Source organism: Nuphar pumila, chromosome 16 (genome assembly GCF_984573655.1).
Source record: "Nuphar pumila chromosome 16, dmNupPumi1.hap1.1, whole genome shotgun sequence".
Lineage (NCBI taxonomy): Eukaryota > Viridiplantae > Streptophyta > Magnoliopsida > Nymphaeales > Nymphaeaceae > Nuphar > Nuphar pumila.
Window position 1 is genome coordinate 76,582,377 of NC_143264.1, and position 27,977 is coordinate 76,610,353.

Sequence of the window (27,977 nt, forward strand, 5' to 3'; positions counted from 1 at the left end):
AAAATAATATTTTCAAGTTTTCTTTCAAAAGATAAGTTAAAGAGGACATCATACGATTTCCAACGCACCAAAAATGACCTCAAACAGACATCGGAATATAAAATTGTGATCAAAACAACGTTTTTACCCTATTTGGGTATGGATTTGAACCTAGATTAAGTCCAAATTGTCGTCCTAACCTCATTTTGTCATCTTTAGTTTGGATCTGGACCAAGTTATCACCCAAACTATTTGGATCTGGATTCATGTTGTCGCCCATACTGAGTGGATCCAGATTAGATGCAGCTCAGTTCTGGCCGAGAAGGTTTTTTTAGCCAATCAATGCCTTCTACTTGATGAACTGAGTGAGTTAGAAACACATGCAGTTACAATTGCTAAAATCAAGTTCAGTAAGCAATAGCTAGTACACAAAGCAAAAACAGAACATTTTTAGTTTGATCATCATCGCTGTTGAAACTTGACAACAGTTTACTTCCACAACTTCCTCAGTGACATGTTCTTCTCTGTTTCCTTCTTCATAACCTTGGCCACTGCCATCTCAAAATCCTCCTGTGTGACATGAACTCTCCGCTCCCTAAGCGCAAACATTCCAGCCTCTGTGCACACAGCCTGCAGAGAAAAAAATGATTTCGCTATATTACAGCAACGTACATAGATGAAAAAGATGGTGATCCGGATCACTAATGTAGGTGTTCCAACTCACCTTGAGCTCAGCACCTGATGCACCATTCATCTTTTCTGCGATCTTCTTCAGATCAATCCCACGCATAAGGTTCATCTTTCTCGAGTGAATTTTCAAGATATCAAAACGAGACTGGTGAAATGGAGAGAGAGACTCTGATTAGAATATGCTGCTACTGATGGGCATGCAATAATCAAGAATAAAAAATAATATATATTATTGCTTTCAGATAAAGGCAGTCAATCAATGGTCACCAGTAGGTAGTTCACGTTGTCTTAAACGAAGAATAAATTCTTTCAAAACCCAAGTTACAATTACACTGATAATTGATTCTTCAAAATTAGAAAAACCCCATCACAATTATCACAAGTCGAGACCTGGTCCTAGCTTTAGGTGTTTACGGATACAGCAATAAGTCAACAACAACACGATGATAAATTTAAACTATTGGATCAAGGAGACCAGAGGGACTTCCCTCTTTGTTTTCAACTAATTAGTTTTATGAGTATCAAGTAAAATTAACGCCCATTCTATTGGGCATTGTCATTTTTCATACAGAACTAGGCCCTCCGATTTTATGTGACCAAATTTTGGATTAACAAACTTAGGCCAGAACTGATGAACCCCGCCCGTCCAGGAATAAAGGTCTTGTGAGACTTTAGAGAGGGTTCAAAGCCAGGCTCCACCTACTACACCTGCTTGTAGAGGGTAACGCCTAAGGGATTTGCCAGTTTCTTTTGGAGAAAAAAGTCTTCAGGTTTCAGTGCAAAAAATGAATGAACTACAAAAAGTAGCAAGCATGCAGCAAGAAAGTGAACCTCTTCATTGGGATTTGGAAACTCAATCTTCCTGTCAATACGTCCAGGCCGTAGAAGGGCTTGATCAAGGATGTCAATCCGATTTGTAGCCATTAAAACCTATCACGAAAGCATGCATATGTTTAGTAGAAAAATTAAGAACTAGCAAGAAAAAACCTTTTTCTATTTGCAAAAACCTTTATTTTATTTGATGCTTCGAAGCCATCAAGTTGATTGAGAAGCTCAAGCATGGTGCGTTGAACTTCACTATCCCCATTACCAGTACCAGATTCCATTCTTGCAGATCCAATGCTGTCAATCTCATCCATAAAAATGATGGAAGGAGCATGCTCCCTGCCAAAGCAAGGAAGAAAAAATGCCTCTAGTCAGAAACCTTGTAGACACAATGAAGTACTGAAAGTTGACCACAATATAAGCATATGACAGCACCTTGTCCCACATTTGTCACGAAAACGAAACACAAACTTCAGCTGCGAATGGTTTGTGCGCATGGTTTTTCTTCTTTTTTTGTTCGTGGGAGGTGTGGGGTGGGGCAGTGTGGGGTGTTGGTTTAAAGAGGGGTGGGTGTGGGAGAGAAAATATAGGTTGCTCTTGATATCAACTAGCAAAAAAATCATAGGTCTGAGCATTTTTCGTTCATACATGCTTTTGGTTTGTATATCTCAGGGTAGAGTTTACACCAAAACATGATTTTTGAAGCAATTTAGACCATTGATTTTTTATGCTCACAGTTGGATGATCCAAAATATGTCTTCCACTTAAGATATGTTTCAGATTGTATCTGTAGTGCTACAAAGTCCAAAGTGATACATTTATTACACAGATAGTCACCGGGTCTTATGGAAAGCATCTCAACATTCAAATATTTGTGTTAGCCTATTCTCTAATACTTCCCCACTTCCACCTAGAACATGTCTGAGGTTGGATTGAGAATTGGGAACCCGAATTATACTATTAGGTAGGTACATATGATACATGTGAGAACCTTTAGCCTGACGCAGCTTTTAAGCAGGTGGGAACCCCAACCATGGGACAAGGGAAAGAAAATCCAGGATGACAGGATCTTAGTGGGGAACGTTCAGGATGAAAAGGCCAACAATGACAGCATCAGATCAGACACAGAAAAGGTAAGATTGTGGATTATGAAGCTGGTGGCAATAAGTATCCAATACCTCCAAACAACTGTGCCCCTAAAAATATTTATATGATCAGAGAAAGCAAGTGTTGCCTCTCTTGTGCATATATTATGTTTTGTTATGAAAGCAATTTTCTTGTTTGGACTGCCCATTGCAGTCACAAATACACAGATCACTAAGCGGAACTCAACAAAAAAAAGACGTAATAGACCATTTAAAATAGGACTGCAATACATATCAACAGTCTTGGAACCTTTCAGGCAAACAAGCACCTTCAACAACAAAAATTCAAATATTGTAAACCTAACTCTTTTAGTTTTGCATTCTGACCATGTAATTTTTAAACCAAGAAAAACAAATCAACAATGCATGTATTTTTTAATGAACTCAAACAAACCCAAGCAAATAAAGACAGCCTAACATATTTGGTAGTCCAAGATATACCTGGCCATAACAAAAAGTTCTCGAACCATTCTAGATCCCTCTCCAATGTATTTCTGGACCAGCTCTGAACCCGAAACCCTAATAAATGTGCAATCTGTATGGTGTGCAACTGCTCTTGCAAGAAGAGTCTTTCCAGTTCCAGGCGGCCCATAAAGTAATACACCCTAATGCAGAAAAGGGAAACCTTATTACTTTTCACAATGAATAAAACTTGCACATGTACACCAGTACTCCAACAAGGACAGTTCAACTAGAACACATGTACTTACTTTAGGCTGAGCTATTCCAAGACTCTCAAATAATTCAGGATGCTTGATTGGAAGCTCAATAACCTGGAAAAGTCATGCATGTGGTAAAAAGCATAGCTCATTTTTCTTCCAAGTAAACTAAAAAATATTTAAATAAATTGCTATCCTTAAGAATAAAAAGGTACACCAACTAAGAAGACCTACAACCAGCAAGCCCTCATGCTTAATCACATTCAACAGTCATGAACAGCAAAATCAATTCAAATCTGAAGATTTTCAGTATCACTGAACCTGGGTTCAAAAGAATCATGCACTGACTAGATCAATCATATACCTCTTTAATTTCCTTGATTTGCTGATCAAGCCCACCAATCATATCATAAGTAGAATCAGGAACCTTTTCGACCTTCATAAGATTAACCAATGGATCCACTTTGCTTGGCAAAATCAAATGGAGAACATAACTATCATTACGAAGTGCAACTCTGGTGGAAGGCGTGATTTTTGTGATATCAATGTTCTTATCAATATCGACAACATATTTTCCTTCTGGATGAACCTGAAAAGCATCATCACCATCATAAGAACTGAATTGCAACACAAATCTTCACAATGCATAACTAAGCTACTGAAGATTCCTCCAAAAACACATGGTAGATGCACACAAAATTGAGTACTCAAACATATGCCGTCTTTGCATAACCATATAGTGCATTTTTTTTAAACTTACCATGTTCTTAAAGTTTTTTTTTCAGAAAAACAAAAAACTGCAAATATAATAAACTTTTTTGGCCAGGCCAAAAGATGCAAAAATAATAAATTAAAATAAAAACTTATAACATGATAAAATCGTGTAAAAAATCTAATGTCTGATGCAGCTTTTTGTTTTCAAGGCATGTAGGAAACACTAAATTTTTCTTTTTTTCAAGAAACGTTAGGGGGAGATTAATTTTGTTCAAAAACCAAATCAAAACCATGATTTTGCAAAATTCAATGAGATGATTTTTCAATCACAAAAAATTTGGTGAACTGCTTTCTAGTTACCATTTTTTTTCCTTTACTGCAACTAAACTATAACTGAAAAAAAAAGTTGAAAAGGAAACCCTTTCATATATAGTAATTTACAGGGATAGTGGAAAGAAAGCACTTGGAAGCCAATGGCAGGCAATGCAACATTCACAAGCTTGCAGAAAGTTGTTTACTTAATTATTTGTTTTTGACAAATAATGAGTGGACGTATACTGGTGAATAAAGTGGAGAACATCAGAAGTAAACTATAGTGTGAGTACCATGTGACAGAATATAAATAGCACCATGGCCATAACCATGATAAGGAGGCAGAAGGAAGAACTAATATAATTGCATTGTATCAACTTACAAGATAGGTCTGAAGATGAGTCAGCAAGATCAGTACTAAAAACCAAAATAGCATGCCCCACAAATTAACTAAGAAAAATCAAGCCAAATAAAAGAGATGTACTGGGGCAATTCAACACTTGATACATTAGTGGTAGCATAGATTAACCCACCCAATCTTGTCTTCCTGAAGAACCAGGGGTAATATCCGGATTTAACAAACTCCAGATGAAAAAGGTCCCCAGAAAATATTCTACTCAATGAAACTGACTGAGTTCATCATTGATAGAGATTGAAAAGAACAAACTGTGTATAGCAAAAAAATCGGAATTTCCTCCTTCGAGCCAATTTTTTGCAAATAATTCAGTAACGGATAACAGCTGGATATCACAAAACTTTTCTTTGGTAGAAAATACTGCCAGCGTGCAACAAGAGTTCAACAACAAATGGCTTCTGAGTTCCGAACGAAAGGGACATATACTAAAACATGCAAGCCCACAAGAGGAAAAGAATGTCCCATACAATTAAATTTAATCCATGAAGACTGCTCCAATAAAAAAGGTTTGGAACAAACGAATAACAACTTCCAGTTCATATATGATGTCATAAAGCAAACAAATACACATCCATACTTAATACAACAACAACAACTATCATCCCAAAAATTTGGGGTCGGCGATATGAACCAACAAAGAAAATCATTCTGGGTCTTCCACATGAATCCTTCTCCTCCATTCATTTCTATCCAATGCCATGTCCTCGATGAGGTTCAAAGCATTCATATCCTTTCCTATCACCTCCATCCATGTTTTCCTAGGCCTACCCCAACCTCTTTTAACTAATATATTTTCCCATTTCTCCATCCTTTAACTGGAGCATCATTAGGCCTTCGTCGAATATGTCCAAACCACCGTAAACGATTCTCTCTCATCTTATTTTCAATGGGTGCAACGCCTACCTTCTTACGTATCTCCTCGTTCCGAATCTTATCTTTTATTGTATTTCCACACATCCATCTCAGCATACGCATCTCAGCTACACTCATTTTTTGAATATGATGTCTCTTGGCAGCCCAACATTCCGTACCATATAGTAAAGCGGGCCTAATAGTCGTCCTATAAAACTTTTCCTTCAACCGCAATGGCATTCTACGATCGCACAACACTCCAGTTGCACTCTTCCATTTCATCCACCCAACCTTTATCCTATGATTTACATCTCCGTCAATTTCTCCATACTTTTGAATGACAGATCCCAAATATTTGAAAGAATCATTCACCGGAATTTCTTACTCACCAAGCTTCACTACACTCCCATCACTACTTCGTTGTTACTAAATCGACATTTCATGTATTCTGTCTTACTCTTACTCAACTTAAAACCTCTTGCTTCCAATGTCTGTCTCCATAATTCTAACTTAGCATTAACCACAACTCTAGACTCATCAATCAAAACAATATCATCAGCAACCAACATACACCACGGCACATTTTTTTGAATTGATCTCGTAAGCTCATCCATCACTATAGCAAATAGGAAAGGGCTTAAAGCAGATCCTTGATGTAACCCAACCGTTATAGGAAAATTGGTTGTCACCCCTCCATAAGTGCGGACATTGGTTATTACTCCTTCATACATATCTTTAATTATACTAATATCTTTAATTATACTAATGTACTTGAGTGAAACACCTTTCTTCATCATTGTCCACCAGAGAACGTCCCTAGGTACTCTATCGTAAGCCTTCTCCAAATCAATAAAAACCATATGCAAATCTTTGTTCCTCTCTCTATTTCTCTCAATAAGTTGTCTAAGAAGATGTATAGCTTCCGTAGTTAATCTTCCAGGCATAAAACCAAATTGATTCTCCGATATCATGACAACCTTCCTCATCCTAGACTCAATCACCCTCTCCCAAAGTTTCATAGTATGACTCATGAGTTTTATACCACGATAGTTTGTGCAATCTTGTATATCACCCTTATTCTTGTATAGAGGCACCAAAGTACTCTTCCTCCACTCATTAGGCATCTTATTTGTCCGCCAAATCTTGTTAAAAAGATTTGTCAACCATTTTAAACCTTTCACTCCCAAGCATTTCCAAGCCTCGATATGTATACCATCTGGGCCAACTGCCCTTCTTGATTTCATTTTCTTCAAAGCCTCTGCAATTTCTTTCTTTTGAATCTTGCGCATGAAGTCACGATTCATCTCATGAAAAGGAATGGAAAAGTCTCCAAGATCCTGAGCATGACTTTCATTAAATAGCTTATCAAAATAATCTTTCCATCTCATCTTAATCTCCTCATCTTTGACTAAAACCCTTTGCGTTTCATCTTTGATACATCTAACCATACCCAAATCCCTCGATTTCCTATCTCTCATCTTTGCAAGCCTATAAATATCCTTCTCGCCCTCTTTGGTATCCAACTTGTCATAAACCTCCTTATATACCTTATCCCTCGCGTTTCGAACTACTTTTTTAGCTTTCTTCTTTGCTATCATATACTTCTCCAAATTCTCATTATCACGACTTTTACTTAGATTTCTATAACACTCTCTTTTAACCTTAATAGCTAATTTGGCATCCTCGTTCCACCACGATGTATCCTTACCTAGCAGTGCACCGCCTTTAGACTCACCCAATACCTCCTTAGCCGCCTTTTTCATGTCACCCGCTATCTTATTCCACATAGATTTTGAATCCTCCTCGAGACACCAATCAACTTCCTTAACTACCCGCTCTACAAACATTCATTGTTTAGCTCCTTTCAGTGCCCACCACTTAATTCTAGGATCTATCCTATATATATCCCTTTTGCGGCATTGTCTAATTCTACAACAACAACAACAACAACAACAACAACTACTACGCCTTCATCCCAAAACAATTGGGGTCAGCGATATGAACCAAAAAAGAAATTCATTTTGGGTCTTCCACATGAATCCTTTTCCTCCAATCATTTCTATCCAACGCCATGTCCTCGGTGAGGTTCAAAGCATTCATATCCTTTCCTATCATCTCCATCCAAGTCTTCCTAGGCCTACCCCGACCTCTTTTAACTAATATATTTTCCCATTTCTCCAACCTTCTAACTGGACCATCATTAGGCCTTCGCCGAATATGTCCAAACCACCGTAAACGATTCTCTCGCATCTTATTTTCAATGGGTGCAACACCTACCTTCTTACGTATCTCCTCGTTCCGAATCTTATCTTTTATTGTATTTCCACACATCCATCTAAGCATCTGCATCTCAGCTACACTCATTTTTTGAATATGATGTCTCTTGGCAGCCCAACATTCCGTACCATATAGTAAAGTGGGTCTAATAGTCGTCCTATAAAACTTTCCCTTCAACCGCAATGGCATTCTACGATCGCACAGCACTCCAGTAGCACTTTTCCATTTCATCCACCCAACCTTTATCCTATGATTTACATCTCCATCAATTTCTCCATACTTTTGAATGATAGATCCCAAATATTTGAAATAATCATTCACCGGTATATCTTGCTCACCAAGCTTCACTACACTCTCATCACTACTTCGTTGCTTACTAAACCGACATTCCATATATTCAGTCTTACTCTTACTCAACTTAAAACCTCTAGCTTCCAATGTCTGTCTCCATAATTCTAACTTAGCATTAACCCCAGCTCTAGACTCATCAATCAAAACAATATCATCAGCAAACAACATACACCACGGTACATTTTCTTGAATTGATCTCGTAAGCTCATCCATCACTATCGCAAATAGGAAAGGGCTTAAAGCAGATCCTTGATGTAACCCAACCGTTATCGGAAAATTGGTTGTCACCCCTCCACAAGTGCGGACATTGGTTACTACTCCTTCATACATATCTTTAATTATACTAATGTACTTGAGAGAAACACCTTTCTTCATCATTGTCCACCAGAGAACGTCCCGAGGTACTCTATCGTATGCCTTCTCTAAATCAATAAAAACCATATGCAAATCTTTGTTCCTCTCTCTATAACTTTCAATAAGTTGTCTAAGAAGATGTATAGCTTCCATAGTTGATCTTCCAGGCATAAAACCAAATTGATTCTCCGATACCATCACAACCTTCCTCAACCTAGACTCAATCACCCTCTCCCAAAGTTTCATAGTATGACTCATGAGTTTTATACCACGATAGTTTGTGCAATCTTGTATATCACCCTTATTCTTATATAAAGGCACCAAAGTACTCTTCCTCCACTCATTAGGCATCTTATTTGTACGCCAAATCAAGTTAAAAAGATTTGTCAACCATTCTAAACCTTTCTCTCCCAAGCATTTCCAAGCCTCGATAGGTATACCATCTGGGCCAACTGCCCTTCTTGATTTCATTTTCTTCAAAGCCTCTGCAATTTCTTTCTTTTGAATCTTGCGCATGAAGTCACGATTTATCTCATGAAAAGGAATGGAGAAGTCTCCAAGATCTTGAGCATGACTATCATTAAATAGCTTATCAAAATAATCTTTCCATCTCTCCTTAATCTCCTCATCTTTGACTAAAACCCTTTGCGTTTCATCTTTGATACATCTAACCATACCCAAATCCTTCGATTTCCTATCTCTCATCTTTGCAAGCCTATAAATATCCTTCTCGCCTTCTTTGGTATCCAACTTGTCATAAACCTCCTTATATACCTTAGCCCTCGCGTTTCGAACAACTTTTTTAGCTTCCTTCTTTGCTATCATATACTTCTCCAAATTCTCATTATCACGACTCTTACTTAGATTTCTATAACACTCTCTTTTAACCTTAATAGCTAATTTGACATCCTCGTTCCACCATGATGTATCCTTACCTAGTGGTGCACCGCCTTTAGACTCACCCAATACCTCCTTAGCTACTTTTCTCATACCCCGCTATCTTATTCCACATTGATTCTGAATCCTCCTCGAGACACCAATCAACTTCCTTAACTACCTGCTCTACAAACATTCCTTGTTTAGCTCCTTTCAGTGCCCACCACTTAATTCTAGGATCTATCCTATGTCTATCCCTTTTGCGGCATTGTCTAATTCTAAGATCTAAAATTAAGACTCTATGTTGTGTAGCTACACTTTCTCCTGGTATAACCTTACAATCGATGCAACAACCCCTATCTCTCTTTCTAAGTAGGAAAAAATCTATCTGACTCGTATTAACCCCACTTTTAAATGTTACTAGGTGAGACTCCCTCTTCCTAAACCAAGTGTTTGCTAAGATCATATCATAGGACAAACAAAAATCTAAAATCCTTTCTCCACTTTCATTTCTTTCTCCTATACCATAGCCTCCATGGATATTCTCAAATCCATCCCTACTAATGCCTACATGTCCATTAAGGTCACCGTCGATGAAAAGCTTTTCTCCATAAGATGTCTCTTGTACTACTCCATCTAAATCTTCCCAAAATTGATGCTTAATGGAATCATCTAAACCTACTTGAGGTGCATAAACACTAATAATATTAATAATATCCATACCTAATACTAATTTAATAAGTAAAATCCTATCACCCTTCCTACGGACCTCAACTACATTATCTATAAACTCACGACTCATAACAATCCCTACTCCATTCCTATTCTTATTTATTCCTGTATACCAAATCTTATATCCCCAAGGTTCTATCACTTTTGCTTTCTCACCTACCCATTTGGTCTCTTGTAGACATAAAATATCAATCTTTCTCCTACACATAACCTCTACTAACTCTACCAACTTACCAGTTAAAGACCCTATGTTCCAAGTGGCTAACCTAATTTTATGGTCTTGGACTAACTTCTTTACCCCCACCCGTCCAACAAAGTGAGGGAACCCTTGCCTATTTGACACCACACCCGGGCGCCGGTGTGACGCGTCGCTTCTGGGCGACGACCTAGCAACCCTTGCACATTTATCACTGCCTCCGGGCCTAGAGAGTACAGCGCGTCGCTCAGTAGGGAACGCCCCAACGAAATTCTCATATTGGTTCATTTTCATAGGATATGACAAAGTTTTTATGCTGGCTGTCACAGGCCTACCGCAACCCTCCTCCTTTATCCGGGCTTGGGACCGGCATTGTCTAATTCTAAGATCTAAAATTAAGACTCTATGTTGTGTAGCTACACTTTCTTCCGGTATAACCTTACAATCGATGCAACAACCCTTATCTCTCTTTCTAAGTAGGAAAAAATCCATCTGACTCTTATTAACCCCACTTTTAAATGTTACTAGGTGAGACTCCCTCTTCCTAAACCAAGTGTTTGCTAACATCATATCATAGGACAAACCAAAATCTAAAATCCTTTCTCCACTTTCGTTTCTTTCTCCTATACGATAGCCTCCATGCATACTCTCAAATCCATCCCTACTAATGCCTACATGCCCATTAAGGTCACCGCCGATGAAAAGCCTTTCTCCATAAGATATCCCTTGTACTACTCCATCTAAATCTTCCCAAAATTCACGCTTAATGGAATCATCTAAACCTACTTGAGGTGCATAAACACTAATAATATTAATAATATCCGTACCTAATACTAATTTAATAAGTAAAATCCTATCACCCTTCCTACGGACCTCAACTACATTATCTATAAACTCACGACTCATAACAATCCCTACTCCATTCCTATTCTTATTTATTCCTGTATACCAAATCTTATATCCCCAAGGTTCTATCACTTTTGCTTTCTCACCTACCCATTTGGTCTCTTGTAGACATAAAATATCAATCTTTCTCCTACACATAACCTCTACTAACTCTACCAACTTACCAGTTAAAGACCCTATGTTCCAAGTGGCTAACCTAATTTTATGGTCTTGGACTAACTTCTTTAAGTGGATTTCAAGCACATATTAGCATGCTACCATTTCAATACAAGTTAGACATTCTACATGCATTCTAGTGCAATGTTTCAAAAAAAGTTGTAAACATCAATATACCTTAACCAAAACCTTTGACTTCCCCATGACCTTCACAACTTCACCAACATAGGATCCAGGTTCCTGGAGAAGTTGCAACTCCTCCCTGAGCATCCTCACTGACAAAACATATATGCAATAGCTTAATAATAAAGGAAAAATAAACTTATCAAAGGAATGATGCACTCTATAAGAAAGAGAATGAAATCAGGAGAGATTTTTAAAAAAACCTCGGGAGTTAAGTTCATTTCTCTGAGCTTCCAGTCGATTGAGGTTGTGGCTTTTCTGACGGACTTGAAGTTGAAGATCATGAATGTGTTGGAGATAATATTGCCTGAGGCCTTCACCATGTTTAACCATTCTTGTTGACTCTTCTGAGGATACACGATCTACTTCAGCATCTGAATCAAATTGTTTGCTCTTCTGAAGGTCAGTCATACGCCCTACCTCTGCTACCGCCATTGGCGACCCAATGTCCAGGACAAACAACTCTTTGCTTTGCAAATAACTAGCCTAAGCTTGCATTAAAAGGAGATGGAACAATATTTATTATTATTTGGAACTAGAAAAACCATCTTGGCATTTATGAAACGAGGCAACACCAAAAATATTTATTTATTTCCAGTTTTTTTTAACCCAAATCATGCTTAAAGAGAGTCTACTGTTTGACCTGATACGGATACCGTTACTAATTCCCAATATTTAGCCAACACGAAGAAGTCCATCATACACCTTCTTTAATATAAACGACAAATCATACACTAGACCAGTCAAGATTGACAAAACTGATTCACTTATTCACTACATCCTTCAAAAATACAGACATGAAAACAAACTTTATCCTAAATCATCAATATTCAGAAAAACACAGCATCATTCAAATAACTCTGCCAACTTTAGAAAACCCACACTAAGATGAAACTTTGATAATAAAAGATCAACTTACATTGGACAAATAAGAACACATAAAAAGCCTAAAGGCAATCAAAAGATCAACGCAAATGTGCTAAAACCCATTACTTTCGTTGCAAAATTGCCTCTCCACATCGAAAAATTCTGAAGATGCGTCCTGAATTCCCCACAAGTTTCAATCTTCCACGATCATATATACAAAAAAGGTTGGTAAACGCATGAAAGTGTCGCATTTAAGACGCAAAGCAGAACAAGAAATTGGGGGCACAATACCTAAAGCTACCCCAATGGCTTCTACCGAGCGTCCCTTAAAGAAAAAAAAAGCCCAAAGTACTACCGTTATAAAGCACACAGAATTTCCTCTTTTTCAATACAACACTAAAAACAGATCTCAATAAGGAGGAAACGGTAATGAATAGAAAACCCTAAATATTCACCAACAACAAAAGCACCGACTCAAAAGGAACCAGACAAAAGAAGTAGGGTTTCGAGAAAACAACCGATCGCAGGGACTAAATTTTAACGATGGGATCACCATGAATCGGAACCCACATTCTAAAAATCTCGATTGTCAAACGAAAACTAGAAATTACAAAAGAAAAAAAATCGAAGAAGAAATCACGAGAGAGAGAGAGAGAGTACCTCGGTAAGAAAGAGATGAATGGGATCGGAAACCGACGTCCGGAGGAGAAGTAACGATCGCTCACAGAGGGTTAATTTAGGGCTTCTTGCTTTCGTCTCCTCAACCTACTTCAGGGAGCAGGATGGCCTCTCTTTTATACACAACAAGGGGTTGTAAAAGGTTCGTGACCGTGATAAAAATTCAAACGTCAAGCTCATCATATCTGGTTCGCGTAACCAAGGGTAAATTGGAAGGCGACGAAAAATATGAGGGTATGTGTAGTATAGTCTTTGTTAACTCAATAGGTGGCACGCAATAATCTGCACAAATTGTTATTTTGAAACTTTTTTGACATATTCTTTTCCAGTGCACAATTCTTGAAGAAAAAAGCAACGAAAGAGAAGAGAAAATATGGGTTTTTTTGTTGGGGATGTAAACGGTTCGGGTGCAACCCGAATCCGAGTCCATTAAACGGGTTTGGTAGCTAAATCCGGATCCGATTGATAATCGGATCCAAGTTCGGTATTAAGTTTTGCATTCAAACCCAAACCTGAATCAGACCAAAAACCCAATTCGATTAAGTGTAAATACCGGGGTTTAAGCTATTAGGATCCGGATTTGGTTTTATGTTTTTTCATCCGAATCTGAATCTGACTCTTAGCCCAATTAAGTCGGACTTGGTAATGCCTAGATCCGACCCGAATCCAAACAGTTTACATCACTAGTTTTCGCTAACCCCCTTGGATCTTTCAGCACCTATCCCTGGGCACGTGCCTATACAAACCGGCGGACTTGGTTAGTCCCAGGCTAGGCTGGGTGGGTCCAGTTCCCATCTACTATGTCTATGGTAGTATTTTGGATCAGTCTCTAATGGGCTTGATTGTGGTCCTTCAGAACAAGTGGATCTTGGTCATTTTTTCCCTCAACAAATAAATGCAAAATGATCAGGTTGGATTCGTGTCTAGTATGACCCTGTCAGGGATGTCAACGGGTCAGCTCCGGATGGAAAAGATAAAACCTAATCGGATTTAGATTCTAGTGGAAAAAGTTAAAACCGAATCTAAATCCGACTAGCTTAAAACCCGATATTTACACATCGGGTTCATGTTCTAGTCGTATTCGGATTTTAATCAGATCCAGGTCGGGTTTACCGAACTAGACCCCTGTCCAGTTTCTAAATGGACTCGAATTAGGCAAATGAATCTGACTAATCGGATTTGGATTCAGGTTGGATGCCGGGTTACATTCACCCGTTGACATCCCTAATCCCCTATGGTATATGGTATTGGTATTGGTATTGGTACTGGTACTGGTACTGGTACTGGTACTGGTACGTGAGAGTTTAAAAAGTTTTAGGCATGCTTTTACATGAAACGCATGTTGATACTGCTTCAAGTAATTTTAGAGTTTCTAACAAACACTGATATGGTTTTAAAATGAAATTTGTAAGACTTTCTAGACAATTTGATACGAAGCATGTTTTTTTTTTAAAAAGTACTGATGGGTTACAGTTAAATATGCATGTTTAGACAATTATTACTATACTGTAATCCCTTTGTTAGTCATGTTATTTAAATAAAAAACTTACCGTATTATCTACTAAATTTGATACCTACTAATTTGCCAAAATTCTATGGACTTTTCTTGATCTATTTTACTCTTCACAGGTTTTTTGTGCAGACCTATGACATTCGCACCAGGATTATGAGAATCTCCTACCAAAAGTAGATTCACACTTTTACGAAGAATACCAATGGATGTCTGGAGGTCATTGTATCTTTAATGTGCATCTCTTTTGTGATATTTGAAGCTTATTTAGGCACACTTGAGAAGATATGCATCTATTACTCCTCAATGTTAGTATTTAACAGTAGGTTAGCCTAGTCATCAAATCGATCTGAATTCACTAACTCGTTCATAAGAGGTTGGACACTATTAAACACGTAGTTGAGACGATAAACATCTATTAGTTTCAGATGTAATGATATTTAATAGAAGGTTAGCAAATTAATTGGATCATTCTAAATTCACTCATTCATTCGTAAGAGGTCAACAATTATTACTGATGTTGATTTTCCCATTCTTTATCGTTCCTTCTATTAGCATGACCACCAACGTTCTTGCACCATATTCGTCCCTCTTTCAGCACTCTGGCTACATATCATCCATGAGTTTTTGACAGGTAAGCATATTGTCCACATATTTTTTGAATGTATTTTGTTTGAATTGAATGTTAATCATTATTTTCTATGTTGCTTCTTCTTCAATGACACCTTTCGACCTACGTGCCCTAACCTTATTCGGTTAAAAATTCATGAAGAAAAGACTCGGACGTCCACCAAAAAGATGTTAGTCGAAAAGAAGAGTTCAACAAAAACCCGGGCGGCTCCATTTAATGAGCATTACAATCACATTTTTCATTTGTAGGTTGTGCCTCTTATTTGCCCCAAGGGAGGTTGGCATAGTGGGGTGGGGCCTTGGTTGCTAGACGGGCAGTAAAGGTTTGATTTGCACGGGTGTCACCCCTCTACGCAAGCCAATGCATAGCATAGGCCTCGGGGCAAAGGTCCTAGCCTCAGAGTTTTACGTTGTTGGCACGACGACTATAAGTATGGTAGGTTGAGCCACCACGATCAGGTTTTCGTGTCGGGTATAGTTTATTCAGGGGTTATGCCTCTTATTCCATCGAAAATCACTAAATGATTGGTTGGTCCATTATATGTTGATATTCATATGAAATTAATTGTGTGGATTGAAAGGCTGATTATGTCATAGCCATAAGCATGAGTATCTGAGGCACAAAATTGTAGCCGCTCATATACAAAGAAATTGACTCTCATAAAGAAAGCTTTTAAAGAGGAGAGGGATAGTAGCTTACTTAAAGCTTTCATTTCGCATGTGAACATTGATGCCTCAATCGAATGTGAACCTTGAGGCACGTCTCTAAATGACAGTGAATAGAAACTCATTTTATACTTATGAGCAGTTGAAAAATGTGGAGCCACCACATGAGAGGAGGGAAGTAGCCAAAAAAGAATAAGTGTATGATGGAGCTATTGATGAAGACATAGTTGAGGTCAGTGGAGAAGTTTGTGGTGCGCTTAAGCTTAAGGAAACATTGGTTGGTACATCTTCTCAACAAGAGAAAATGTTGTTCTCATCTTGATCATTCTCATCCTCTTCCTCCTCGTTCATTTTCTCCTCCTTATGACCCTCTCGACGAGGTTAGTTGTTACATGCCTAATCTTGGTTGGTGAGTGGAGAAGGCCAGTTTTTGTGGGTGGGCTTCCCTAAAATGGTTGTCAAGTTTTTCTCTTCTGCTCATAGTGAAACGTTGGCAAAACTTTATCACTTTTTTTGCAATTTGCAATGAGAGAAATGAAGAGGGGTCGAAACATACCTTAACACCATTCTTCTTTTCAATACAAGAATGATGCATTTTCTATCAAGGACATGTTCAAGTTGCTTAAAAATATTATCCTTCCAAAATTTACTCTTTGAGACCAACTCAAACTCACATAGGCATGAAGACAAATTTCTTCACTTGGTCCATGAATATAAACACGATACCATCGACCCCATACGCTGAGTCCTTTACTTTCTCCATGTTGTTCATGTACTCAAACAAGACATGAATAATGTCAAAGAGACCCTATCACTGCACCACTTTCTAATGCAGCAAAATCGATTTTCAAAAGTAGTTTGGACGGTTTTTACTGTCCTTTGGTTGGAAGGTTCCCATTCCCATGTAAATGGGTGTCTTATTGCAATTCTGAATCTCACTCAAATGAGAAAACGACTGGTTTCTCACTGCTCATTTTTCTGATATTTGTTTATTCGTACTAATGAGATTCATTCTCTCTGCATGAGTGAAAATCTCACGAGACATTACCAAACATGCTCCTAGACGTGCATGGCATTGGAATCCAAAACAAATCTGAATCAGACAAATATTCATATCTGGTCACACTTAAAAGATGTATCCGATGAGACATTTAAGCTAGTCGCCAGATATGGCATCACTGTTTTTCCATCAAAATATAAATCTAACTCCAGATCTAACCAGTCTATACATGATTAGTTTGGATTTGGTCATGCCTAAAGTCATGAGATAATGGATATGTGCTATCTTGCATTTATCACACAAAGACCAAATCAATTAATGTGGCAAATAAAAGAGTTTGATCTTCTCTTGGGCCAAGGGGTAAGCTCAGGGAGTTTTAAGCTGCCAGGACTAAGTACGGCAGACAGAGACAACACTGCTAGGTCTTTGATCATGGGGCGGTTTCTTCATGTAAAAAAAAGAGTTCTATCTTGATCCTGAGCTGTTTTTTGCAACATAATTTGCATGCATCTATCTTTCATTTCTGATGATTTACATTCGAAGAAGAATTCGTCGGGGGACGAAGAAACGAACGAGGAGGAGGCAGCCCGAGATACTCATGAGGCGCATGGGTGAATAGTGAAAATGGCGAGCTCCTGCCATAGAATTGGCGACAGTACGGCTCGACATTGGGTGGAAGAGGCATGGCATGCTGACTTGCTTCTTCGCCGGCGAGGTGATGGGCGCGTGCATCGCGATAGTACGCATCATAGGCGAACCTTAGTTGCTCTTGTGGGCTTGCATCTGCTGCAATTTGAGGCTGTGGCTGAGGGTTGGGCGTTGCTTGAGATGGAGGTGCCTCGTTCCTCTTCTGATCCATGACTGAAAAACAACAATAATATTCTTCTACTCTTTGATGTGAGGCCACAAGACCATGCTCCAATTATAACAAACATTGCTTGGTATGAGAAAGCTAAGATGGGGAAAGAAATAATTGTCCATAAAAGAAAAGGAAAATTTGAATTGGTATGAATCTTGGGTTTAACTAAGAAAAGGCAAAAGTTGGCACGTAGAAGATACTCCTAGATTTTCGACGGATAACAAGAAACTAAACAAGGCATCTTCTACAATGGAATCCCACTACTTTCTCATGGTAAACATCATACCTTTTTACCAGTGTGCCTCCAAAACGGGTTGAATTACATGGAGGAGCCATCAGTCACAAAGACATGGACAAATTGGGGGATGTAAACGGTTCGCTGCAACCCGAATCCAAATTTATTCAGCGGTTTTGGTAGCCAAATCTGGATCTGATTGATAATCGGATCCGGGTTTGGTATTAAATTTTGCATTCAAACCCAAACCCGTAAGTGCGAATACTGGGTTTTAAGCTAGTCAGATCCGGATTTGGTTTTAATAATTTTCAGTCCTAATCTGAATATAACTCCGAACCAGATAAAGTCAGACTTAGTAATGCCTAGATCTGACCTGAATCCATACTGTTTACATCACTAGTTTTTGTTAACCGCCTTGGATCTTTTAGCGCCTAGCCCTAGACACGTGCCCATATAAACCAGGCCGACCTGGTTAGTCCCAGGCTAGGCCGAATGGGTCCAGTTCCCATATACCTTGTCTATGGTGGTATTTTGGATCAGTCTCTAATGGGCTTGAATGTGGTCCTTCAGAGCAAGTGGATCTTGATGATTTTTTTCCTAAAAAAAATAAATGTAATTTGATCAGGTTGGATTCTTGTCTAGTATGATCCTAGTTGCACTGTCAAGGGATGTCAACGGGTCAGCTTCGGATTGAAAAGATAAAACCTAATCGGATTTAGATTTTATTGAAAAAAGTTAAAACTGAATCGAAATCTGACTAGCTTAAAATCGGATATTTACACTTAATCGGGTTTGTGTTTTAGTCAGATTCGGGTTTTAAAGAAAAACTCAATACCGAACTTGAATACGGTTTTTAAATGGATCCAGATTTGACTACCAAATCTGACTAATTGGATTTAGATTCGAGTTGGATGCCGGGTTACATCAGACCCGTTGACATCTCTAAGACATTTTTCTCAAACTCAAACACGTGGCCACAAACTTTTATTATTTTATTAATTAAAAAATACTTTTTTGATGAAAATATAACAAAAATGTATTAATATCTCATAAAAAAAATTTGTCCCTGGGTGTCAGGGCTTGTCATCTATCACCCCGTGTCCCTAAACACTTGGCCGAAAATGGCTTACCCTTGTGACATTGCATCAGGGGTATGTCGTCTATCATGTCATGTGATATAGGGCGTTTGAGCCCCCGTCCGCGGCATGCACCGAGCGTGGGCTCTATGCGCGGCCCCCTGCGTGTCGGTGCACCCATGCAAACACGGGACACAGGATGATGCTTTGGTGCACCCTGTGGATACGGAAACAGCGTCTGCCTGTTCTGTGGCCCCAAGAACAGCTGACGGAAAAGGACGAACACCAAAAAATAAATAAAAATGTTATGGCAAGTGTACAGCGGGACAGCATGTCTTGTCCTGTTTGCGGACTGGCCGGGTCCCATGCTGTCCTGTCCACCATTGTCTGCGATTCAAACACCCCCTAATGTCTGCGTCAGTGGGTTGCACCGTGTGCAGGCCTCATGCACGGACAGAGATTTGGTGCATCTCGTGGATGCCGAAACAGCATCCGCCGCTGCTCTGTGCCCCCATGGAACAGCGGTGGACAGACAGTCATGGACACACCCAAAAAAAATTTTGGAATGCCAGAGCAGGAAGGACAGTGTATCCTGTCCTGTATACAGACATGCATGGATGTCCCAGCGCATCATGTTCATGCACATCCGCGATTCAAACGCACCCTAAAGGCCTCTGTTGGGGTTGGAGTATTTCAGGTTAAATTTGTGTTGTGTATAATTAAAATTACTAAACCGACTAGGGATGGCAGTGGACCGGGGCAGGGGACAAGGTCTCCACCCCCGCCCCATTTCAAAATCTGAACCTTCATCTCCGCCTCCATCCCCGTAAGGGGATGGATTTTAACCTCCACCCCCACCTCCAACCCCGGTCCAATCAGGGGTAAGGCGGGGCGGGGCCCGTTTCCCCTTAGTCTATAGTCATCCCTTAAAGGATTGGGGACTGGACCGGGCGGGGCTAGGCGGGAATTGGGATGGGGACGGGGCGGGAAAAAGCGTAAGTCCATCCCGGCATGGGGATAGATTTTAACCTTCATCCCCACCTCCATCCCTGTTTCATGCCCTTCATCCACGGTCGCTAAGCGGGGCGGAGCCCCGTTGTCCGCCGGTCCACTGCCATCCCTAAAACGGACGCTATTGAAGCTTAAAAATAAGCAAAACACACTTTTCAAACCAAGGGTTGCAAATGTTATTTCCAAGGTTTTTCTTAACCATTAAATCAGCTTATGACTGTTAGAGTGAAAAGTTAAGGCCCTGTTTGGAATCTTCCAGTCGGTGGTAGCAAGGATGCAGTTACAGAATCCTCAAAATTTGTGGTTTTTAGCAAATTCATATGGTTGTTTGGGTAAGTGAAACTGTTCACCTGAGGATTTACCACTTACACTTATACAGTTGAAAAGCTGAAAGAGCATTGGGAAGGTTGTCAGAGTAGGCACGGGTGTGGGAACTGGTGTAGTATTTGGCAACTACCAGCTCACCTGTGGGAACTTCTGGAGCAGAAAAAATGATTTCTTTAAATTTTATTTAGTGAAATTCGAAAGCAAGCCCGCATCGAAATTTTGAAAAAAACAAAAGTAATTTTCGACAAAATCTGAATTCGTACGAATCCATAACTTGCTTTACAAGTTTAAAGGTAAAACCTTAAATTGGTGAAATATCTAAGGGATACTTTTGAAAACAATAATTTAAACAGGAGTATAATATATATATATAAGTTGTTTTTTTCTGCCTAAGTTTTTAAATAATAGTTAAACACACACAAAAAAAAACTAACCTAACTAAAAAGCTATAAAACTGAACTGAACCTGGATTGGGTCAGCTCGACTGAATCCTCTAAACACTCTATCGCACCTTGTAATGGCCCACAGTTTCGGTCAAGGGTTAACAAGTGTAAAGCCTTACGACCTCACCACGTAAAGGATTTGGCAACACCAAATTCTACTCCCTTCTTTAAAGGGCCCCCTTTACTGCGTCATTCGAACCAATTTTCTTATTTTGATCATACGAACCATGATACTTATGATACTTGAATATGTTTTAATATTCTTAATTACTTGGAACTGGTATAGATATTCTTACATTTTTAATGAGATTTTGTTTAAGTACAAGGCATGTCAAACAATGAATGCAGCAGGGCAAGAGTCATCGAGGACAAACACTTTCTAGAAGATTCAGAGCTCTGCTTGAGATTTTGTTTATAAAACCTTGTTTCTCGAGTTTTGTGTTTTGAATATTTTGCATGTTTTGATAAGAATGATGTGAATGATATTTTGTTTTTACTTTGATAATGCTTGAAATAGAGAGAGGAACAAAGATTTGCATATAGTTTTTATTGATTTGGAAAAGACATACGATAGAGTACCTAGGGACGTTCGTGGACAATGACGAAGAAAGGTGTTTCTCTCAAGTACATTAGTATAATTAAAGATATGTATGAAGGAGTAGTAACCAATGTCCGCACTTGTGGAGGGGGTGATAACCAATTTTCCTATAACGGTTATGTTACATCAAGGATTTGCTTTAAGCCCTTTCCTATTTGCTATAGTGATGGATGAGCTTACGAGATCAATTCAAGAAAATGTGTGGTGGTGTATGTTGTTTGCTGATGATATTTTTTTGATTGATGAGTCTAGAGCTGTGGTTAATGCTAAGTTAGAATTATGGATACAAACTTTGGAAGCAAGAAGTTTTAAGTTGAGTAAGATTTAGACAGAATACATGGAATGTCGGTTTAGACAGAATACCGGTGGATGATTGTTTCAAATATTTGGGATCTATCATTCAAAAGTATGGAAAAATTGATGGAGATGTAAATCATAGGATAAAAGTTGGGTGAATGAAATGGAAGAGTGCAACTGGAGTGTTGTGTGATCGTAGAATGCTATTGCGGTTGAAGAAAAAGTTTTATAGGACGACTATTAGGCCCGCTTTACTATATGGTACGAAATGTTGGGCTGCTAAGAGACAACATATTCAAAAAATGAGTGTAGCTGAGATGCATATGTTGAGATGGATATGTGAAAATACAATAAAAGATAAGATTCGGAACAAGGAGATATGTAAGAAGGTAGGCGTTACACCCATTGAAAATAAGATGAGAGAGAATCGTTTACGGTGGTTTGGATATATTCGGCGAAGGCCTAATGATGCTCCAGTTAGAAGGATGCAGAAATGGAAAAATATATTAGTTAAAAGAGTTCGGGGTAGGCCTAGGAAGACATGAATGGAGGTGATAGGAAATGATATGAATGTTTTGAACCTCACGGAGGACATGACATTGGATAGAAATGATTGGAGGAGAAGGATTCATGTGGAAGACCCAGAATGATTTTCTTTTTTGGTTCATATCGCCGACCCCAATTGTTTTGGGATGAAGGTGTAGTTGTTGTTGTTGTTGTTTGATAATGCTTATTATTGATTCACCTACAAAGCCCGTTTGGAATTATCAAAATCCAAATACTATATTAAATCATTTTCTGTTGTTAATATTCAATAAAAAAAAGTCAAAATTTTTGATAAAATTTTGGGTTTTAAATTTCAGGCATCCCACTATGAAATATAAAGCAAAAGGCGAAACTCAATGGAATTTTCCTTAATTAAAGACATATCATATGATCTTGTGGCTTTAAGTATTTTTTCTCCAAGTGCTCTGAAAGGTTTTATTTTTCACAAGATCTTCATGAGTTTGTTCTAATCAAACTTTTGAGAGATCAAATTCGTTCAAGAGATATTAGATGCATCATGCATGTTTTACAAGGAACAAGAGGTGAAAACTGATATCATACAGTTGCTGAAAATATAGCATTAATTTCATCAGAGTTTAGAAAATCACAAAACCCATTCATTTCATCTCATAATTTATCCAATTCAACAACAAGAATCACATCATACAGCCTTCCGTATCACCACCATATAACATAAATTCTTCCAGTAAATAAGAAAGGGTTTAAAACAAATAAAACTAGAAAAAACTACATAAATAGAAAACTCCATATTTTCTTTAATACCCTTCACCGAGTTCCAGCCGGGATCCAGCGATGGATGACGAAGAGCATGTAGTACCCGGGAGGCGCTATCTCAGCTGTCGGTGCCGTTGCTGCGCATTTCTCTAGGTTGGTCTGTCGTGATGAAAACGGTCTGTCCCGTTGGTAGTGAATCGACAAGAGCAGTTTGTTTCCAGTTGATCGGTGGGGGAAGTCCATACGGTAGTCGGAGGGGACGTGATTCCTTCGTTGATCATCACGGCGTAGCGTACTGGATCGAAGTAGAGCGAGTACTGTCCCGCTGTCAACAGTTGGCCCCGCCAGATGGAGTTCCCCCACGGATGAAGTTCGTATCCGTGGCACCATCGCTGGTGGCACACGTGTATGCTCCCAAGAGCAGGAACAGGGGAAGGAATAAGGAGAGGGGGGCGAATGATTCACTGAATCCCATGTCTGTGTTCGGGGCTTTGAATGAGCACCACGTATACAAGCACATGGGGCTCGTATTCCCGTGTATGTTGACATAACTTTGTATCAGAATCTGGTGTTGTTGCAAAGACTTAAATACCCTTTCTTGCTATTTTTCTCATAAAGTGATGGTTTGAGAAAATGACAAAAATGCCCTTCATTCAAAAAAGAAAAAACAAACAATTCAAAAAAAGGACAAACATGTCCTCCATCCAGAAAGTCGAGGATGATGTTGACTCTTCAAAGTCTTCCTCTTCTTTCTCCGTTCAAAAAAAGGACAAACATGTCCTCCGTCCAGAAAGTCGAGGATGATGTTGACTTTTTAAAGTCTTCTTCTTCTTTCTCCGTTCAAAAAAAGGACAAACATGTCCTCCATCCAGAAAGTCGAGGATGATGTTGACTCTTCAAAGTCTTCTTCTTCTTTCACCGTTCAAAAAAAGGACAAACATGTCCTCTGTCCAGAAAGTCGAGGATGATGTTGACTTTTCAAAGTCTTCTTCTTCTTTCTCCGTTCAAAAAAAGGACAAACATGTCCTCCATCCAGAAAGTCGAGGATGATGTTGACTCTTCAAAGTCTTCTTCTTCTTCTTTTTCCGTAAAACACTGTAAAACCCTCTCTCTCTCTCTCTCTCTCTCTCTGTAGAGAAGAAATCAAGGGAGACAAAGAGTTCTCCCTGGAGAAGGCCATGAACATCAACCCTCTCTCCCTTCTTTCTCTACTTCTGTGTACATCCAACAGACGATCATACATAGATCCATAAAAAACCGACTGACCTGCACACTGACTGTAGCATCGTTCAACTTGAAGAGTTGTGGAGTCTGATTCAGAGTTTTTACCCTTACAGAAGGGGGGTCTGAAGGCTCCTCCCAGCGTGGATAACATCATTCAACTTGATGAGTTGGGGAGCCTGATTTAGAGTTTTTGCCCTTACAGGAGGAGGGTCCGGGGGCTCCCTCCCGGCGGGGGTCCAGGGGGGGCCGCTCCTGGCGGGTGGCTCGGGGTGCAGCGCCCTCCGGACCAAATTTTTTTGGGGCCTTCCAACAGCAATTTGTAGTGTTATCGGGCTTTCCAACAACGATTTGTAGTATTTTTGGGTCTTCCGCAAATCGCTATACCGATTTGTAGTGTCTTCCGCAAATCGCTATAACAATTTGCAGTGTCTTTCGCAAATCGCTATAGCGATTTGTAGTGTTATTTAGTAAGCAAATCGCTGTAAATCGCTACCTGAATTATGACCAACTTGTCAGAGTCATATCTCTCTAACCGAAGGTCATATTCTAAATCCGTAAAAAGTGGTGTCTTTGTTATTGAGTCTAGTTTATTTATGTAAATTTTCAGCGATTTCTATTGTCATTTCATTCTCTATTTTAACTAAAAACCAGACCCCTATTATTCTGTGTTATTTGAGTTGCACAACACCATTCTCGCTTGACATCCACATCTTGATTCTGGCATGCTCCTTGTTGGATTTTTCATTGATTTCTTTTAACCTTGCTTGAAACAAAAATATGTCTTTCTCACCATGATACCCTGTGCATTTTTTAACCACGACACCCAGAACCCGTGCCGGGGGGAGCCCCCGGACCCCCCTCCTGTAAGGGCAAAAACTCTAAATCAGGCTCCACAATGAATCAAGTTGAACAATGCTACCCACGCTGGGAGGAGCCCCCAAACCCTCCTCCTATAAGGGCAAAAACTCTAAATCAAGCTCCACAACGAATCAAGTTGAACGATGCTATTCACGCTGGGAGAAGCCCCCAAACCCTCCTCCTATAAGGGCAAAAACTCTGAATCAGACTCCACAACTCATCAAGTTGAATGATGCTACCCACGCTGGGAGGAGCCCTCAGACCCCCCTTTTGTAAGGGTAAAAACTCTGAATCAGACTCCACAACTCTTCAAGTTGAATGATGCTACCCATGCTGGGAGGAGCCCTCAGACCCCCCTTTCTGTAAGGGTAAAAACTCTGAATCAGACTCCATAACTCTTCAAGTTGAATGATGCTACCCACGTTGGGAGGAGCCCCCAGACCCCTTTCTGTAAGGGTAAAAACTCTGAATCAGGCTCCACAACAGTCATTGTGCAGGTCAGTCGGTGCTTGATGGAGCAATGTAGGATCTTCTGCTGAATGTGCACAGAAGCAGAAAGAGAGGGGAGAGTGAGTGAGTGAGAGAGTTGATGTTCATGGCCTCCTCCAGGGGACATTTCTTTCTCGATAATTCTGCAGTGCAGAGAATGGGTCTTAAATAATCATCTTCGGGGCACTTAAGTCTTTACAACCACTCTTTTTCAAGAATCATCATTTTTTTTACACCAATAGAGGAGAGGGTACTTAAGTCTTTGCAATCGCATCAAACTTTAATGCTAATTAATGCTGACAAACATGGGGATACGAGACACACATGTTTACATACGTGGTGCTCTTTGGGACCCCCGAACATGAGATGTAGCTAACTGCCCTGTTCGGGGGGGGGGGGGACATATAACCTGCTTCGAGGAATAAGAGCTTCGTTCTGAGGAAGGGGAACCCCGAGGAGGAAGACGACGATATAGGGAAGAAAAGAAGGAAAATAAGAAGGGACGGTCGTTAATGTGGCCAGGAGGAGGAGTGGAAGGAAGGTTTATATTGAAGCGGACGCCCGTTGATGAGAGAAAGAGAGCTAGGCAGACCCCTACCAGTTATACAACCATATTATTTGGGATTCGAACATGCAACGTCCCAATACAAGGTGACAGCCACTAATTGCTCCTGCCGGACAAGCGGAGGCCCCACTGGTGAGCTCTCCCTCTCTCTGTTCTCTCCCTCTATGTTAAATGGATGCACAAACAAACCAAAAACACGTTATCTTACAATGTAATTTTTTTCTTACGACGAAGGAAAACCTCACGGAGAACCGGGTGACATGATGGTCTTGCCTCCCTGCGAGGTAAAACTCCAGGTTGAAGACCACCACCACCACCACCACCACCACCCAGACTTACCTATATTGCAATATTATGATTCCTTCAAATAAAAGACCACTAGTTTTTACACCAAATCTTTCACTAAAATCTCAAAGTTCCACTTCACTTACTGGGCCTTCCGATGCAAAAGTCTTGCTGGTCTACGTCTCATTGGATCCATGTGAGTCCACATCCAATCCTGTCAACCTTATATTTATATTACCTCGACACACTGAGAAAGTAAAAGTAGTTCACAGCACTAAGTGCAGCCAACAAAGCATAATAATAATCAAGGTGAGACATATTAAGTTCAACCCCCTTGTCCATGATGCGTGGTCACTTTGGACACAGTCTTTGTGAAGAAAGGAATGATTCCGTAAAATGTTATATGTTATTCAATGAGAGATGTACAGTATATAAAAAGGTTACAAGGTAAAATACAAAACTTACAATAAAAACAGAAAAGAGATGGCGTCTCCACAATACGCGATTTCCATGATATGGATATCCAAGATATGCGTTAGTGTAACTGCTGGAGATAATGGCTCCACGATAATAGGTTTTGCCAGCATGGCGGAACTCCACATATGCGCAATCTTGACTGTCATCACCAGCATGAATAACGGCTAGAGATAATGGCTCTATGATAATCGGGCTTGACTGCCAGCATGGTGGAATTACACGATATGCACAATCTTAACTTGTATGGATCAGTATGGATAAGGCCAATACTCTCCCTCAAGTTGGAGTTGGCAGTTCCCAACTCGGAAATAAGTTCGTGAAATCGGTCCCTCCTCAGTGGCTTAGCAAACACATCATCAAGCTGAGTTTTGATAGAAACGTGATGTGTTGAGATAAGGCATGTTTGTAATTTTTCATGAATAAAACGACAATCTACCTCAATGTATTTAGTGCGTTCATGAAAAACAGGGTTCGTAGCGATGTGAAGCTGGTTGTCATCACAATGTAATTGCATTGGTTGTGAATGAGAGAAGCCAAGACCTTATAATAGTGCTCGTAACCAAACGAGCTCACAAGTAGCTATTGCCATAACTCGATATTCAGACTCGGTAGAGGATCTGGACACCATATTTTGCTTTTTAAATCACCATGATATGTGATTCTGACCTAGGAATGTGAGATATCCAGTGATTGAACGACATGTAGTAGGACAAGTAGCCCAGTCCGCATCACAATAAGCTGATAATTATAAAGTATTACATGAATGCATAAAAATGCCTTTATCAGGCCAAGACTTCAAGTATCGAAGAACTCTAAAGGTTGCGTCTTGATGTGAAGCCTGTGGGTCTTGCATGAATTGACTCAATAATTGCACTGGATAGACAATATCTGGTTATGTCGCAGTTAAATAAATAAGTTGCCCTACTAGCCGCAGATATGGAGTTGGATCTAGTAATAGGTCTCCATCGTCTGGTCGAAG

The 27,977-nt window shown here is 39.6% G+C and overlaps 1 protein-coding gene across 1 annotated transcript; it reads right to left on the minus strand.

Annotated features, from left to right (window-relative positions):
• Positions 1-222: 222 nt before the first annotated feature.
• On the minus strand, positions 223-13,281 carry LOC149813682 (26S proteasome regulatory subunit 8 homolog A-like). Its single transcript, XM_089990985.1, has 10 exons — positions 13,150-13,281; positions 11,826-12,108; positions 11,617-11,714; positions 3,663-3,887; positions 3,350-3,412; positions 3,081-3,244; positions 1,677-1,833; positions 1,501-1,599; positions 704-814; positions 223-609 (listed from the first exon to the last, which is right to left on the minus strand). The coding sequence occupies exons 2-10, from the start codon at positions 12,055-12,057 to the stop codon at positions 469-471; spliced, it is 1,290 nt and encodes a 429-aa protein (XP_089847111.1). The 5' UTR covers positions 12,058-12,108; positions 13,150-13,281; the 3' UTR covers positions 223-468.
• Between the last annotated feature and the right edge of the window lie 14,696 nt (positions 13,282-27,977).